This window comes from Dendrobium catenatum, unplaced genomic scaffold, assembly GCF_001605985.2.
Source record: "Dendrobium catenatum unplaced genomic scaffold, ASM160598v2 fragScaff_scaffold_1022, whole genome shotgun sequence".
NCBI lineage: Eukaryota > Viridiplantae > Streptophyta > Magnoliopsida > Asparagales > Orchidaceae > Dendrobium > Dendrobium catenatum.
The window spans coordinates 3,930,647-3,950,100 of NW_021319484.1; the positions used below are offsets into that span (position 1 = coordinate 3,930,647).

Here is a 19,454-nt window from a genome sequence, read left to right on the forward strand (position 1 = left end):
TAACCGATATTATCGAGACGACAATTTTTCCTTATCGACTTGACTGATCGAGTTAACTGAGATTCTTCCGAATATAGATTTTTTTTCTGCTGTTTATGGATTCTTTCGAGATTTGACGTATGTACGGATTTATTGAACTTTATGGATTTCTTCCTACTGTTTATCGATTCTTTTACCAATGATTGTGGATTGTATCGATCATGCATTGATTACTGATTTTCGTGCCTGCTGCATAGATTCACTGATCATGTACAATTGACTGTTATGAATTTGATTGACTGACTTGCATATTATTTCAGTACTGTGCTTTAATTTTGGTTATAGGTATTAGGTGACCTGCTGGGCTTTTTGAAGCTCATTATATGTGGTTAATATTTTCAAATCAGGGCAAGGGAGCACGAGATTGAGATTGATCTGGAATCTTCAGGTTTTTGTCCATTTTGGTTATAATGATTCTTTTGTACTTAGGACAGGATAGATTTCTTGTGTTTAATGTGTAGATCATGAGTATTGTATATAAACTTTTGGAATATGAATAGAATTGTACATTAATATTTTAACTTATAGATTTTGTTAGACAGTTTGTGATTGATTGAAGACTATAAATAGCTCTGGTAAATGATTGATGGTTTTAATGATTGATCAAAATTCTTTCCAAGTTAGATCTTGGGGCGTTACAAATTTTTGGTATCAGAGCAATGTTTTTGGAATAATTGATTGTTACCAGAGTTATAAGATTTGATTGAGAGTTGGGTAGAATGGGTAGTTCAAGTGCATAATGTTTGCATACATAGTTGCATGTGTGTATCATTCCGATTATACTGAACTGTACAAGTGAAAAGGTAAATGGATAATCCAGAGGCAAGTGTATTAAATGAGCAACATAGTGCAGCTCCAGTACCTTCAGAAAGTATGATGCAGTTGGCTACTGTTATAGCGCAGGTAATGGGAGATGCACAGAGTAAGCTGGTTGGAAGTAAAGAAGAAGAAGTAGACAAGCATTTACAGACATTTCATAAGTTGAAGCCTCCGCTGTTCAAAGGAGCTGTAGAACCTCAGGTTGCAGAAGATTGGATAATGAGGATAGAAAAGATCTTTGATAGCATGCAGTGTCCTGAAAGTCGGATGGTGCCTTTGGCAGTGATCCTGTTTGATGGAGAAGCAGAGAGATGGTGGATTGGACAGCAGAGAGAAAAAATTTCAGGGGAAGACAAATGCTGAGATCACTTGGGATGAGTTCACTACCGTGTTCCGGACGTGGTTTGTATCTCCGTCAGCCCAATGACAAATGCAAGAAGCTTTTATTAAGTTTGAGCAAGGACGCAAGACAGTGATGCAGTACGAGGCTGAGTTTACTGCACTTGCTAGGTATGCTTCTCACTTGATCTCTACTGCTGAAGAAAAATGCTGTAGATTTCTGCAAGGATTGAATAGAGAGCTGAGACATCCGCTAGTACCCTTATAGATTCATGAGTTTTCTGAGTTGGTGGAACGAGCCAGACTGATAGAGATTGATTTGGCAGCACCAGCATCAAGATATGATGTCAGTAGTAGGAGGAGCAGAGATGAATCAAGCAGAAGAGATGAACCAAGTAGAGAAAGAGATAGGGATAAGAGAAGCAAATATAGTGATTCAAGGGGATCTGCATCGGTAGCATCTTCTGGCAGCTACAGTGAGTGCATTCACTGTGGTCGACGACATGCAGGTCGGTGTTACTTATTGACGGGGCAATGTTTTCATTGTGGACAATAAGGACATAGAGCAGCAAATTGTCCTCAGAAGGAAATTGGACGAAGAACTGATTCTGGCACAGGACAGTCTGGACGTATTGTACGACGGGCACAGAGTGACGACTCTTATTGAGCCAACAGATATAACGACACAACGATACATCGATACCGAAAAATGCCTTAATAGCTAGTGATTATACTTGTTCAGTAAGACTATTGTATTGAATTGCATGTGTACGGTATTGACCTATTGATCTCATTATGGATTTATAGATTTATTGATATCGACGGACTTTTTATATTGATTATTTATTTATTGATTTTGAATGGATTGACTGACGGATTTACGAGTTTATTGTTACTGTACGGTTTCATTGATATTCGCATTATGTCACTGAGCATGGATACTGATATTGATATGGATATCGATATTGCATTGACTCATTGTTACTATGGATATAGATATTATTGATTCATTGATATTGACTCATTAATACTATCGCTTCATTGATACACAGTATTGAACTGCTGCATGTGATTCGTTGATTAATATGGAATAGGTTTTACTGTATTGATTTGATTTCAATCATTCTTGCGGTGTATTAGCTTGATTGTTTATATGATTTCATACTGATTGATGTTATTGACTAGAGATGATTGATTTGATTAATTATATTGATATGATGTTAACTTAACCAATATTATCAAGACGACAATTTTTCTCTATCGACTTGACTGATCGACTTAACTGAGATTCTTCCGAATATAGATTTTTTTTTCTGCTGTTTATGGATTCTTCCGAGATTTGACGTATGTACTGATTTATTGAACTTTATGGATTTATTCATACTGTTTATCGATTCTTTTACCGATGATTGTGGATTGTATCGATCATGCATTGATTACTAATTTTCGTGCCTGCTGTATAGATTCACTGATCATGTGCAATTGACTGTTATGGATTTGGTTGACTGACATGCATATTGTTTCAGTACCGTGCTTTGATTTCAGTTATAGGTATTAGGTAACCTGCTAGGCTTTTTGAAGCTCATTATATGTGGTTAATATTTTCAGGTCAGGGCAAGGGAGCAGGAGATTGAGATTGATCTGGAATCTTCAGGTTTTTATCCTTTTTTGTTATAATGATTCTTTTGTACTCAGGACAGGATAGATTTCTTGTGTTTAATGTGTAGATCTTGAGTATTGTATATAAACTTTTGGAATATGAGTAGAATTGTACATTGATATTTTAACTTATAGATTTTATTAGACTGTTTCTGATTGATTGAAAACTATATATAGCTCTGGTAAATGATTGATGATTTTAATGATTGATCGAAATTCTTTCCAAGTTAGATCTTGGGGCGTTACAGTTATTGTCCTCCAATTACTTTTATATTATGAGCAATTAATTAATCTTTGGAAAATGAAAATTAAAAAATATGAGCTATTATTCTAATTAGAATTTATAAGCTATACCTTCATAAAATAACTTTTAAAAATTATAAGATGAATAATTAATATAAAAATTTAGATATCAATAGATTAATATTTGAAATCATAACTAACTTAATGAAGAAATTTGTAATCTCATCAAGTTCATAAATTAAAATTATTAAGATTGTATGAGAATCCTAAAACAGAAGATGATATTCAATATTATTATGTAAGTACTCTAAAAAAAAGAACTACAAATAGTTTAAAAAAAAAAAAAAAAAAAAAGAATTTTCAAAAAATTTAAAAAGATAAGTACTTTCAAAAATTTATATCAGTGAATACTTAAGAATTGAAATACAATCTTATATAAAAATTATAAAAAATAAGTTGAGAAAGAGCTAATGCATGGGTTGATGAACTAATAAAAGTATAATTTTAACTACAACAATATCAAATTATTAAAACTACATTATTCACTTTAACATTCAAAAGTTAATGATTATATCTAAAACCTATAATTTTAAATTAGGTAAAATTAAGAATGATTGATTAAGTTTAACTATTTATATTTTTTCAAACTAGAAGTATAGCTTTGATTCTTTTTTACTAATTCTAGATAGTGATATATTATCCTATATTTTAGTAATTTTAGATTATCACTTTTTATTTTGATTAATCACTTAATCATAATTATAAATTTTTATTTACTTGGGGACAAGAAAGAGTTTAAACTGTGGAGAATTAACTAAGTGTAAATAATCTTATATTTTATTTATTAATTTGTCAATAAAATTATATCATTTTAGTTGTGTTTATATAAGAAAATATAGAAAATGAGCAAAATTTTAAAGTATGGTGCAGTGCCACGGCGTCGGACACAATACCGCAGTGGCATCATCATTAACACTGTCAGAGAGCCAAATAGGGACATGGCGATGCCCAATCTCTATTTGATAGCACCGCAACGTCAGAGTTATCGTCGCAAATCCCATCCAACTATCCCAGTACCACAAAATTGAAGGAGTTAGCACCGCGAAGCCCAGTCTTTATCTACACAGTACCGCATCGCCAAATTTCAACACCGCTAAGTCAAGGGAGTGCAACATGGATGTCGCAACACTCAATCATTAGCAGCATTGTGGCATTGCAATTATAATTGTTCATGTCACGATCTTCGAGTGAAGCGATGCGTTGGCTTATTAAACAACGGGTCCATGTCATCAAGCACCATAATGGAGGAAGTCCTTTAGCGTTGTGGCCTTAGTTCATTTTATGGGCATCACAGTGCAAGTGTCTCGAGCACCATGGCGCCATAATCCATTTTTTGTATTTTTTATAAATAGTATGTTTGTAATGTTAGTTGAGAAATTTAGTCACATGTTTAATTTCAATCTTTATAGTGCTTCTCTGATTTTTTATTAGGAGTAACAACTAAGGGAATTTAGGGAAGTACCAGATATATTTCATTAAAGTGTTTGGCTTGTTTTTGTGAAAGCAATTATGTAAGTTCAAGGAGAATTGTAGAGGAGATTATTGAATCATCTAATGATATCTTTTCTTTTGTATTTTCTTTCTTTTGTGATATTAATAAAAATAATTTTTCTTCAGTTGTTCTTCATGTTTGGCTATTTTTTTTTTTTTTTGGATTATTGGTGTGAATGAAATATGGAGTACTAATAAATTCTCTTCATCAATAGTTTCATAATGTTTTCAATGTATCATGTCTTCATTTAATGCATATAGTATTCATATATATACTTAATTAATATCAGATGTAATGTGGAGCATAGGAGTAGGAGAACAGACACAATCATGTATATTGAATTGGTATGATGCATATGCTATCAAATTTATATACATGAATTTTCATGAGGGCATTTTAATAGTACACACTTTACTTACTCTTTTAAGATTTTCATAGGTTAACAGACTATGTGAGTTTAGAGTGGTATTCAGGCTGGAAGAGTTTAATCTGTTATTTATCTCTTCATGTTTGACTGAGCGATTGGTGATGCATATGCTCTGAATAATATCAATATAAAAGAGAATCATTAGTAAACATATTATATTTATTTCCATCAATCCAAAATAATTTATCCAAATAGTATTTTATTTAATTATTTTTATTTCAAATTAAGTGATTGAATCTCCACCAAAATTTATTTTAATTAAGGTGAATAATTGTTATAGTTGAAGTAAACAATACTAGTATTTGCAAGTAAATATTCTTCCTCATGTGATCGATATTATACTCTATCACTATATTATTTTATTTGGTACGTATAGTTACGTATATTTAATGAGGTTTTAATATTTTTTTTATCAAAGAAAACTTAAGTATTGTTTAGGGATTGATAGAGCCCTAAATTATTTTCACAATTATTTCGGTTACTCCACCGCCCCCATCAATTCATAGGGTAATAACAGACTATGTGAGTTTAGAGTGGTATTCAGGTTGAAAGAGCTTAATCTGTTATTTATCTCTTCATGTTTGACTAAGCGATTGATGATGCATATGCTCTGAATAATAGCAATATAAAAGAAAATCATTAGTAAACATATTGTATTTATATTCCATCAATTAAAAATAATTTATCCAAATAGTGTTTTATTTAATTATTTTTATTTCAAATTAAGTGATTGAATATTCATCAAAACTTATTTTAATTAAGTTGAATAATTGTTATAGTTGAAATAAACAGTACTAGTATTTGCAAGTAAATATTCTTCCTCATGTGATCGATACTATACTCTATCACTATATTACTTGATTTGGTACGTATAGTTGCGTATATTAAATGGGATTTTTATATTTTGTATATCAAAGAAAATTTAAGTATTGTTTAGGGATTGATAGAGCCCTAAATCATTTTCACAATTCTTTAGGTTACTCCACCGCCCCCATCAATATATAAATACAACATATTATTCTTCATTATGGATATTTTGGTCCAAAAAATATTTTAGGAGACACTAGGTCAAATAAAAACATAAGAATAAATTATCATAAATATGTGTATTATAAATGATAAAAAGTCAAATTATAATTATCATCACTTGACTATTATAATATAACCGTTAATGTCTGACAATTATCGCTCAGCAACTATCATCCAGGCATCATCACCCAACCATTATTACCCAACTATCACCCAATATCATCATAAGACCATCAACAAATCAACTTACAACAATTTTCATTTGACTATCATAATTTAACCACCATTAATTGACCAAAATTGCCCAACCATTGTCATCTATGCATCACACCCAATCGTCATTACTCGAATATTGCCCAATGACCACCATTCGACCATCAAGAATTGCCATCGCCTAACCATTTACTCTTAAATTATCATCATCACTCTTCATTCTTTCTCCAACATTCTCTAATGTAACAATAAGCAGTCAAACAAGTTTATATACTATGTAATTATATCTTCTTTAATTAAGGGGAAAGGTAGACTTTTCTAATCACACTTACATTGTGAATTATTTCAACTAGGCCACGTCTTATGATTTTTTCCTTTTTTTTTAGGTTGGGAGGCTCTTCATACAAAGCTTAAGAATAAAACTATCTTTACCACTATGAATATGTTTATTTCAAGATGCTTATTAATACTATATGCAAGTGCGGTTGATCAGTTTGTTGGTGATTTTCTTGCTCGAGAAAAAGAGGAAGAGAAGAAAAATACTTTATGCTATCTTAATTGGTATCTAATAATAACCAAAATGAAATACCCACCTTTAAAAAACATTGCTTTACTTTGATCTTCATAGTTTGAAAAATGAGACATTATATGCTCTCACTTAAGATGCATTTCATTTGGAGCACTTCATTCACCTTTAAACTTTGCCCACCCTCAATTTTTTTTCTTTCATTAGAATTTATATTTTAATAAAATTAACCACATAAATTATTGGTTTTTGCCTACCCTCAATGAAAGCTTCTACCCAATGAGAATATCGACAAGAACTTTTTACCTAATAAAAGAAAGATTTTTTTATTCCTTATAAAAACCCCTATGCTTATTCCTTAGGTGAACATACACATTTTTTTCCTACCTTCCCATGAAGGCAATTTTAGAATTTAAACAACTAAGAAAAAAAAAGGACTAACAAGAGGTGCTATCCTTAGCTGTTTACAAGTATGAATAATCTTACTTTTTAAGTGATGTTGAACTAATCTTTCATTTGGGACAACTTTTGTTACTGTTTTTAAAAGTAATTTTTTAGGACAAAAATTTCTTGAACTAGAAATTTTTGTACTGAAAATTTGCTTTAGAAAACAGTAAGAAAGTTGTCCCAAACAAAGCCTAAATAAGTGGAATTTGATTAATTTTTAAGTGAAATAGAGGGAAACCATTAAACATTCAATAAGCTATTTACTATAGGCATAGAGAGTGGATTTCCATATAATCTTACTATAAATTATATTTAAATTTAAGTCATGAAATTTTATTTTTAAAAGTTTTTTATATTATAAGTTTTTTATTTTTATTATAAACCATATTTATATTTATATTTATTTCTTATAATACTGCTTCTTAAAACGGAGTTTTATTATAAAAATTAAATTTTTTATACTATAAAGTTGCTTTCTGAAGCAGTAAGAAAGTCGTCCCAAACGAAGCCTTAGATTTTGTTTGGAACAACTTTCTTACTATTTTCTAAAGCAGCTTTCTAATACAAAAATTTTTTGAATTAAAATTTTTTTACAAATAATTTATCAAAATATTATAATATTTAATAGTTGTCATGTCAAAAGATTTTAATCCGGTTAAGATTTATGACATGTTGGTTTATAGTAATTGCTAAATCTTACTTGTAGCCAAACATCTCCTTTGATTTTTCTAGATAATCATCATTGAAGATTCATTTGCAATTTTATTTTATTTTTGTATATTCTTTCATGAATTATCTTATCGAACACCATCTTTTATTGCAGAGATGATTTATCGAACACTAAACTTCTTGGTCTATAGCCAAAGCTCCCAACCAATGCAACATATCAAGATGAGTTGCTTTTTAAAAAATAGTAAGAAAGTTGTCTGAAACAAAGCCTTAATTTTTTGTTGGCATGCATTATAACTTTTTAAAGCAACCAACTAAAAAAGTAGAATCCAATTACTTCAATCTTGGAGATCTTTGGGATCTATTCAATGAACAGAGTGCCAATGGTGCTGGTGTTTCAGTCCTCTTTATTAATGGTAAAATAGTAGTTCCATACTATATATCATACTTATTTATCGTCCAAAATTACTAGAAAGCTACCATCCAAATTTACTTCAATATATAAAATAGTATAAGAAATTTTAATTTTTGTACTAAAAAAATTGATTTAAGAAGCAGTAAGAAAGCCACTCCAAATGAAGCCTTAGGCTTTGTTTGGGACGACTTTTCTTTCTGCTTCTTAAAGCAGTTTTTTAGTACAAAATTTTCTAATTTTGTATTAGAAAAGTGCTTTAAGAAGCAAGAAGAAAACCTTCCCAATGAAGCTTTATTCTTTTTCATTCAAAGTCAAGCTTACCAATTTTTCAAGTAATGCTTAGCTAACTGAGCATTTTTGAAGCTTTCCGGATTTAATCATAGCTATAAGCACAAAACTTTCACCTGAAAGTTGAATGTTTGTCATTTGTGTTAGTATGTTATGCATTTTTTAATTTTTTAAAAGGAAATTAGAGGTATGAACGGCCTCTTGGTTACTTCAGTGGCTTGGGATTTCATTCTCCTTAAGATGAACATAGAATTTAAGTCATATGATTATTAATTTTTGCTCTAATAGTGACTACTACTCATCACAACTCATAGAGTAGCATAAACATAATTACATTGTAGGATTATAAAAACTAAATGAATATCCACCTTACACTTGTAAAGAAAATAGGGGCAGACCCAAAAATTTTAATTAGTGGGGGCACAAATTAATTATTTTTAAAATACTCTCATTCTTTTTGGTGATTTTTTTTCCTTTAAATTTAATATTTCATGGTGAAATAATATCTTGATTAGGGGTTTAAGTCAGCTGAACTATCACGTGAGCCGGCTCAAACTCGATTCGGTAATGAGCTCGAGAGTTTAACTTGATAGCTTGCATATTAAACGAGCTAGAGTTCTAACTTATAATATTATATTAAAAATAAAAAACTTGTATTATTTAAAGAAATTTGTTGCTTCCAACGCATCCTAAAAATACAAAATATTAATTGCATTTAATGCAAAGTATTGCTTCCACGAATTTTTTTTGGAAAAACCTACCAACTGGTTGTAATTAAAAAAAAAAAATTAAATATATTTTTAAAAAGCCTGCCAATCTCTTCTCCCAATAAAAAATAAATTCTTTCACCTTCTTCTCCTGCTAGTTGCTTGCAATGAATCCCGAGTTAAGCTCATGATCTCTTTCTCTAGCAAGTCAAGTCGGCGAGCAGACATTCCATCTTCTTTGGTGAGGTAAGCTCACAAGTCAAGCTCGAGCCGGAGGCAACTCAGGCAAGCCGAGCGGACTTTTACTGGGTAAGTGAAAGCAAAAACACTTTTCTAGACACATGGTACAACACCTTGTCTTAGGCTTTGTTTGGGCATCTTTCTTACTACTTTTTAATACAACTTTTTAGTACAAAAAATTCTAATTTAAGAAATTTGTATACTAAGAATTTACATTATAAAGTAGTAAGACAATTGTCCCAAATGAAGCCTTAGTCTTTTTGTATGCTCTTTTGCACATGAAATACAAGTGAGTCATTTTCTCCATCATTTGTGTATTGCTTACTATTTACTACCTGTAGTGTAAAGCAATGTAGCCACTATTTCTTCATGGTATCATAGTTGCTATACCTTAAGGTGTATACATCATTAGCATGGAGCAGTCTATCACCTAACAGCTTAACGATGGTTCCCTATTCATGTCCTTCTCCGAACCTCACATTCTTTCCTCTCTAAAATTTGTTATCTCTAACATCAAAATCATAGTTTCCACACAACTCTCAAATTACACCTATTATATATGAAAATTCTACATTCTTAAGCTCTTCTCAACCAACAGATTATCTAGTTTCCTTTATAGCACATTCCTAATACTACCACCTAACATCTCCAAACCAAATTTTACCACCATTATAAATCCTGCTCATTGTCAGTGGCTCCTCATTGACCAAAATCTGGTAGTTGTTCAACCCTCACTTTCTTCCCACCACTATATCAATCATTCAAAACATCCATATGAAACCAGCTCATACCTATAAGCCTTGATTACTTTTATTATATTCTTATCAGTGAAGAGATTAATATATCCAGTGAGTCAACCAAAGCTCACATTTCTCATAACCCATCTTGTTCACTCCAAACAAATCGTAGTTGAGGATCTCATGTTTATCCTCACTTTTTACAAAACCCCTTACTACAAGCTTCTCCTCCCATCCAACCAGCCTCAACACCTCATATATGCCAAATCTGCAACAGGAGAGGCCACTCTGTTTCAAATTATTGACATCATTTTAAATGTCAACTACACACCTTCACATGTTATCTCCACACCCAAGGAAATGCTAGCATCCTCCTTGTTGACCTCATTATTCGAGGTCAATTTTCCTGGAATCGACTCTAGTACCTAGGTTTTCGTAGCCTAGTGTAGATGTCGCACCCATAGGATTTCCCTTAGGTGGACGCCTAATGACGTAGCATCGACTCGAACCTATCACTCAATTCGAATCAAAATCATTTCAATCCAATTTCAATTCAACTCCAAAACGAACTCAAATCAAGCTCAATTTATGATTCGTTGATGTCGATCAACTCAATCTAATTTATTTTTGATCAAATTGATGCATCATTAAGCTCAAAATTAACTCACCAATCAAATCAAAATCAAATCAAATTAACTCAAATTGAATTCAATTTCAATGGCTCCGATTAACCCGTTTTGACTCGTCACAAGTATATATATAATAATAATTGATACGTCGCAAAAATTATCTTAATCGGGCACGAATTTCGATGCAAAATCAAGTTATATATATATATATATATAATCTCACTCATGATAATTATCTTTATATCTACTTTGAAGCATCGAGTTATGAAATTCTGGATCAGCACCACAACTGCATTCATCAGGGACCCGCCCATAATGGCATATACTCACTGCAACCACTGCAACCTTCTCCATGGTTTGCTCCCTAAGCACTTATCATGTCTCTCTCGCCTGACCTCTACTTGAACTGATTTCTTAGTCATCCACATTCGCATACCATAATAATCAGATCCAAATACAATTAAGACCTCTACATTCCAGCTTAACCATCTCCTTACTTTTCATGTATGGCCTCTAAGAGCCACAAACTGTATTTCTTACCTTCTAGTAATCACAAATGTACCCCTCTAGAACTCTTACATTCTAAAGTTTGGGTTCCCTCCCCAATGTGATATTCATAAGATAATATATATTATTTACTACTTATTGATGACTTCTCCAGCTATACATGGTTATTTCTTATAAGAGCCAAATCAAAAGTTACAAACATTTTTATTAACTTCAAACAACTCATTGAAAAACAATTATCATCTCAAATAAAATGTATTCATACAGATTGTGGTACTGAATTCCTTAATCACTCTCTCACAATGTTTCTTCAAACTCATGGCATTCTCCACCAACCTAGCTACCCATATACCCCTAAATAAAATGGCCTTGCTGAGCATAAGCACCGCCACATCATTGAAACTACAAGAACCTTACTTCAGGATGCCCATCTTCCATTCCATCTATAGTCAAATGCATCTCTCACTATAGTGTACACAATCAACTATATGACGTCTCATGTCACCAACCACAAATCACCATATCTACTCCCATTCAATCACCCACCATCCTATAATCACCTTCACACCTTTGGTTGAGCAAGCTTCTCATGGTTTCCTCCTTCTATTTGTCACATACTACAACCTTAATCTACTCTTTGCATCTTCCTAGGCTACTCAGACACACACGAAGGGTACAAATATCTTGATTAGTCCTCTAGCAAAATCTTCATCTCTTGTAACATTTAATTCGATGAATCCACCTTCCCATTTCTTTAACCAACTCTATTCCATTCTTGCTCACCCGCCTTCTTATACTTCAAGTTCCTCTCCAACCACATATTCTCATTCACAAATGCTACATGCTTCTCACCTTCACAATCAATCATCAATTCCACAATTGAAACACTTTAGATCCCTTCCACCAACAGTTCATTTAACCAATCAAAATTTCCCTCCACAAATACTATTGTCAGTCCTTCTCCTTGCCATCATGTGATCACTAGGTTCCAAACCAATTACCTAAAACAATGCCAACTTCTAAATCTCTTCTCATTAATATCACCTACAACTAAACACACAACATTCTCTGAAACCCTCAAGCATCCTGTTTGGAAAAATGCCATGGCCACAAAATTTTGTGATATACAGCAAAAGGGAACTTGGACACTTGTCTGAAAACCATCCTCACCTAAACCTCTTGGCGGTCGTTGGACCTGTTGCCTCAAACTTCATCCCCATTGCTCTATACAACAATATAAAGCTCACCTTATTGCTCAAGGAAACCACCAAGAAGATGGATTAAAGTATGATGAAATGTTCAGTTCAATTACCAAAATGCCATCCACTAGAGTATTACTCACTCTTGAACTCAACAAATAATGACCCATACGTCAATTATATGTCTCAACCCAAAGGTTTTGAAGATCCACAATTTCTAAACCATGTATGTTTTCTCAAGAGAGCTATATACTGTCTAAAACAGGCACCTCAACAATGGTTTCATATATTTTCTACTCATTTAATATCTCTCAGTTTTCATCAAAATAAAGCTGATTCTTATGTATCCATCTATAACTCACATAGACAATTTATCTACCTTATCATCTACATTGAAGATGTTCTTCTCTCTAGCACCTATCCAACAAACCTTCAGTAACTCATTCACAATCTCAACTCCACCTTCTCAATGAAACGCCTTGGCTATTCATCTAATTTACTTGGAAATCAAATTCACTGCCAATCAAACTTCATGTTTCTATCCCAATATACCTATATATTATTCATGCTCAATAAAAGTAGGATTCACCTCTTGCAATTATGACTCTAATCCCACACTAGCCAAACATTGGATCTCCTCCAAGCCCTCTAGACCCTCATTCTTACCATAATTATATCATCATCTCACTGGCTCACTTCAATACCTTACTATAACTCAACTTGACATAGCTTATGTAGTAAATCAGCTATGCCAACAAATGCATAATCCTCTACTAGAACACTCTCAACTGTTCAAACACCTACTTCTTTACATCAAAGGCTAAGTATCATATGGACTGCCCATCACCAATGGCCCACTTCAATTAGACTCATACTCCGATTTAGACTAGGCAAGTGGCCCCTCTACTTATCAATCTACAACAAGCCACTATTCCTTTCTAGGCTCTACCCTTATTTCATATATTGTCAAGAAGAAACCAACCGTGGATCGTTCCTCCACCGAAGCCAAATAGAGCTCTTGCCGCAGTAGCTGCAGACATCATCTGGCTACAACGGCTTCTACAGGATTTCAACATAGATATCTTACAACCCAAGACTCTTCACTACAACAACATTTCTGTCTTTGCACTTGCCAAATATCATATATTTCACACTCGCACTAAACACATTGAGTTCGAATATCACTTTATTAGAGAATAGGTTCAAACTTGCTTCATTCTCAGTCTCTTCCCTGGACCAGCCGGTGGACATTCCTACAAATTATCTTCCAACTCATAGATTTCAACAGCTTCGCATCAAACTCACGATTCATCGATTACCATGCATTTGAGGGAAGATAATAGCGACTGCTACTTATCACAGCTCATGGAGCAACCAAGCATAATTACATCGTAGGATTATAACAACCAAATGAATATCCAACTTACACTTGTAAAGCAAAAGCATTTTTCTACACACAGTACAATACCTTTTCTTAATCTTTATATGCGCTCTTTTACATAGGAAATACAAGTGAGACATTTTCTTTATCTTTGTGTATTGCTTACTATTTACTGCCATTAGTGTAAAGCAATGTAGCCACTATTTTTTTTCATGCTCAATATTAAAAAAAATTGAGGATTTTGATTCAAGTTTGAAAAAAAGTATATGAGATAGAATAATATGATACTTTCATCATACTTGTTTTTTATAATATGAGATTATTGGTTTAGAGCATGATTATCAATATATTTCAAAATATTAAACTTACATAGAATATATTTTTTTATCTGAAATTAGAAGGATTATGCTTATGAAGTAATTGAAAGGGAGGAAATGAAAAGGAAAGGGAAAAAAAAATGAAGGAACTGAATTAAGATAGTTTCTACTGACTTGAGTTATGAGAAAGTAAAAATAATCGATGGATTTCTAACTAGAATATCCTAAATGCCAACACTAATTAAAGATAAGAATATTAGTGAGATCAATGGATTATGATATTATTTAATAAAATTCAAAATACAACTTTCTTCTCATTTGCAGTTTTTTTAATCAAAATTTTGTAGCTTTCTTTAAAATATTTCATTCTTATGACACAAAATCCATGAGAAAAAGTGGAGAGGGCAGGAGACAATAAAGAAGTTTATTCAGAAATTTATACTTGTACATAATTAACACAAGTTGAATTCCCAATTTAGTTAATTGTTTTGATTAAAACCTGAGGGATAAGAAGGTCTAGAATTTATTACATGTTGCTGCGTATTATTCCAATTTCAATCTATTAAAAAAATTATCCAATTACACAGACATCTGTTGGCATTCCAGTCTTCCTTCTCCTTTCATGCTTATATATTCCCATTGATATATATCATTATGGTATGCTTAATAATCAATGCCTCACAAGACTTCAAAAAATAGTGAAAAAATTTTAGTTACATATAATAATGAACTTCTCACATAGATATTTTATTACAGAAGTGTTTAAAAAATTAAAATATTTTATAATTTTTTAAATTGTTATTGATTTTTAAATTTGCAATCACAAACTTGTACAAGTATTTGAATGAATCATGATAGACAATCCAATCATTTCCCATAAAACTATCATTCACTAAAGTTTACACTTAACAACATGTAATTGAAAAGAAATCTGAAATTTCATAATATGCATAATTGGTAATTGCAAAACAATTATAACTTCCAGTAGAAGCCAAGTTTATGGCAGATGGCTGCTAGAACTGCGTAGAAGAGGATCTCACCGAATATCACATATAAAAGAGTCCCAATTCTCTTATAGTGCCAAACTTTCATGAAGATATGCTTTTGAATCCAATAAACCTGCAAATGCAGTCATGAAAAGATGGAGTTACAACAAAGAAATTAATTGCAAAGATGTTTAAATGAATAATTAAGAGATTGCATATATATATCTTACAAGTGTATTGCCTGGATTCTCATAATACCAGCCGTTTACAAATGCTGGAAGTATTGCTGAAGCCCCCAATACAAAAATTAACATTGAGTTCATTCCGATATATTCAAGGAACAGAAATGGTTTTCCCAAATGATATACATCAATCTGAATATAAAAATTATAAAATCAAATTACTTTTGTGTATTATCAGCCCAAAAGAAATCCTTTTTTGAGATGATTAGTAAAAATCAGTTGAAAACAATCTAAAAAAGTTGAAGGATGAAAGGTTTTGACAAACCAGCAAGTAGAAGAAAGACAAAACTATTCCAGCTGCCCCAGCTGTGAAACAAACATAACTGACGCTATACAGTTGCTTATTGATAGGAATGGCTGCAAGGTGAACATATAGAAGTATTTCAAGCTATAAAATGCTTATATATAAACAAAATAGCTAGAAAACATTCAGAATATGCTGACAAAAACTAGAACATTCATACCATTTGTGAAATGAAGCAATAAGCCAGAAATAAGTAAAACGATAGCCGTCAGCATCCAATGCTTGAGCCTCTCGGAATGAACCTATGTAGAATATAAACAATGAACCATATACCTATCCATTCAATATTATTTTCTAGAGTAAAGAACTATTCTTATCATAGTGTTGGTTAACTGAAAATTTTCACTCAAATTTGTTTAATAATTGCAAACACATTTATATTTTTTAGAGTTGTTGTAAAAAATCCTAATTTCAAGACTTATTTTAGCATGCAAAGAATTAATTTTGATGAACAAAATGTTGATATATTAAGTCAACATAATTTCAATTTTATTATATTTTGCTTTTATTTAAAACATTGTTTCAGTGTCCTAGGAGTTTTTGGATTATAACTAAAGTAGATGTGTTTTATTATAATTTAAGTTTGAATATATTTGCACATATTACATAGACACCCATGTTTTTAATTCCAAATTTTAGAATGAAAATCGTATATGATACAAATGAAAGATCATCATCCATTTAGCAACCAACACTTCTGTTAGTAAACTGAAAATTTCTTGATTTCATGATATATTACCTTATAATGAATCAGAACATGTCCATAATGGATACCAATAGTTGCTGAAAGGATTGCTGATATTGAACTGAAATAAAAGAAGGGAAGCAAATTGAGTAATTATTAGTTGAGAAGATGAGAACAAATGTTGGAAAAAACAAGAAGGAAAAATCTTTCTAAGATATAAAAATATATTTAGTTTGACCTCAACAAGCCCTCAGGCTCAAAGGGAGCAAAGCACCAAGGTGGAGCATCAGCACGAAGAGGTCCTGAGGCTGGTGAACTATAAGTACACGCCTGCACATTCCATTAATAAGCAAGCAAATAATGCCTTGCAAAATCAGCCTTCAATTTTTGTACATGAAAAAAGGTCTACTGGGTGACAAATCTACCTTTGATCGTATCCATACAGGCGTTGAATAGAGATGGTTTATACCCCAGACTTCTCTATCAACATAGCCAACCGCATTACAAGCAGGACCTAATTGTCCTCTCTTGCCACATTTGACCTGAAATGATTCATCAAATAGATTAGTTCTATTTTCACGCAACAGTAAATAAACGTGGTTCCTAGATTCAGAACATGTAAATGCAAGTCATAAAACATACCGTAAACCTCTTTTCACCATCTGTATCTCCTGCATTATAAACAAAGCTCCAGTCTGGAACATAAAGCCCAAATGTTGTACACATGTAGATGGAAAATGCAATGAAACCAGCCAACCTAATCAACCCATCAAATCTCTTATTACATAAGCACCACAAATAGAGTTTTTCAGATAAAGTAAACAAATTTTTTTTTAATATATAGAGATAACAGCATGAAAAAACCTTCTTTTTCCCCATTAATTTCACAATACGGAAGAGAAGAAAACTGACAAGAAACTAGTTAATGTATTTAAGTATTGTTTGGTTGCAGGATTAATTCATCCAAGATTTAGCAAGATTTAAGATAAATATAGTACATAGTTCTATGAGGCTTTCTTACATCCTAGATTTCATAAATTTAGGATGCAGCTGGATTTGTTCTACATTGTGGATTTAGTAAATCATAATCATAGAAGGATTCGAGGGATTTGGAGGTGTCAAACTTAAAGATCTTCTAAATCCTCTTACTTGCATTCAAACTGTTTTTCATGGTTTAACTCTAAATAAAGATATTGACAACCAAATAGTTTTAAGGATTTAACACTCCTAAATCGTATTTTACATAAATCCTACTTACTACCAAGCAGCCTCTTAGCTTTGAAATCACTCTGGAATCTCACAAAAAATACATAACAAAAGAGTTTGCAAGATTAGAAGATTTAAAAGAGTACTATAAAATTTTTAAATCTATCGAACCAGTAAAAACTTTAAAATTACAAAAAAAAATGTTTTTAATTACCATTGCCATCTATATCCTCTAAAAATGGCAAAAGGATTTGAGCCAAGCTCCCTAGGGCGAGACTTAAATGTGAAGACTTCAACAAGAGCCACCACCAAGTACGCCAGTGCTATTCTCTGACCAACCAATAAATTGTAAGAGGAATCCAAAGATCAAACTTCGAGAAGAAACCATCCATCAGCAATGGGGAAAATATAAGGAATGGGAGCAAAAGAAAGAACCTGGAGGATGCCACACCAGCGAATCTTTTTCATGTCAACTCCGTAGGAGAGATCATCAGGGGCATGCGAGTAGCCACCTTCAATTGCAGCAAATGCACCGATTAATCAATATTTTCCCCTAGCATCAAAGAAAGGTGAATTAGGTTTTCCGATTGCATATTACATCCCTTACCTTGAAGTAGAATTCCCCAAAAGAGGAGTTTGATTGTTCTGACGACAATCTTTCTGATTGCATCAGGAACCCTAGAAATCCTCTGCCAGCCATTCAAAAAACAAAAGCGATAAGCTTCAACAGTTTCAGATGGATTTTGCAATTCAAAGAAAAACGAGCATTTGCAAACCTTAAAAGCAAGAGCGATTGACACACCAACAATGAAGAGAAAGAAGGGCATGACGAAATCCGCAAGTGTGCAGCCATTCCATGGAGAGTGATCAATTCGCTCATATGATCCTCCAGAATCATCCACCAATATCATTACCTGCAAAATTTTAAGCAAAATTACATATTTAAAATATGATGATTTGTAAACTGAGATGTATGAACTGAATTTTTCACATTTTATCGATTTAAATCTCATTTCTTTCATATTCTTCTTTTACAAATCGGAGGATAGAAAAAGAAATATTTTTCACAAAATTTAATCGCAAATTCAAAATTTGTTGTATATATCTATATTTTCATGTTATTGTTCTTAAGATTTTTTAAAATCTCTAACGCCAGCAATTATCTAATCCTTATAAATGTATTATCTATTATCTCTAAGCATTACATGAAAAGATAGATGCATAGTATTGAAGAATATTACTCTATTTTCACTCCATTAAAGTATCATTTCGAGACAGCTTTCAATCATATGTTTTTTACTATTTTTTTGAAAAAATTATGCTAATTTCTTTTTTTTTAAAACAGCAAAATAAATTCTCCCAAATAAAATCTAAGTCATATTTTTGGTGAAGGAATTTTTTTAAATATTCATTAAAAAAAACTTTAATTAGAAGTTATGAATGTTATAATATCAATTATCCGCATGGTATAAGAATCTATTGGAGATGACTGTAATTTTTGTAAAAATGATTATCAAATGTTACCAGGAAAAATAAATTTTTTGAAAAGTTATATAAAAAAATAGCTTACATATTATATAATTTTTTAGAAATAATGAAAAATAGTAACATTAACTATAATTATAGTTTGAAAAATAAAGCTAGAAAAA

At 31.9% G+C, this 19,454-nt stretch overlaps 1 protein-coding gene across 2 annotated transcripts; it reads right to left on the reverse strand.

The window, feature by feature from the left end:
- Positions 1-15,237: 15,237 nt before the first annotated feature.
- On the reverse strand, positions 15,238-18,867 carry LOC110110257 (heparan-alpha-glucosaminide N-acetyltransferase). Of its 2 annotated transcripts, XM_020841641.2 has the most exons (13): positions 18,797-18,867; positions 18,582-18,719; positions 18,413-18,494; positions 18,241-18,317; positions 18,020-18,135; positions 17,242-17,356; positions 17,025-17,141; positions 16,838-16,929; positions 16,654-16,720; positions 16,075-16,156; positions 15,876-15,967; positions 15,599-15,742; positions 15,238-15,501 (listed from the first exon to the last, which is right to left on the reverse strand). In XM_020841641.2, the coding sequence occupies exons 2-13, from the start codon at positions 18,714-18,716 to the stop codon at positions 15,355-15,357; spliced, it is 1,266 nt and encodes a 421-aa protein (XP_020697300.1). In that variant the 5' UTR covers positions 18,717-18,719; positions 18,797-18,867; the 3' UTR covers positions 15,238-15,354. The 2 variants fall into 2 exon arrangements, with proteins under 2 accessions (XP_020697300.1, XP_020697299.1); XM_020841640.2 differs by lacking the exon at positions 18,797-18,867 and having other exon boundaries at positions 18,582-18,790.
- Positions 18,868-19,454: the final 587 nt, after the last annotated feature.

Excerpts from the sequence above, each read along its gene's own strand:
- LOC110110257 (XM_020841641.2), bottom strand. The coding sequence starts at position 18,716 with ATGATATTGGTGGATGATTCTGGAGGATCATATGAGCGAATTGATCAC. Across the intron at positions 18,318-18,412 it reads TTGGGGAATTCTACTTCAAG|GTGGCTACTCGCATGCCCCT; the intron begins GTAAGGGATGTA and ends CTGCAATTGAAG. Across the intron at positions 16,930-17,024 it reads CTGTATGGATACGATCAAAG|GCGTGTACTTATAGTTCACC; the intron begins GTAGATTTGTCA and ends TGGAATGTGCAG.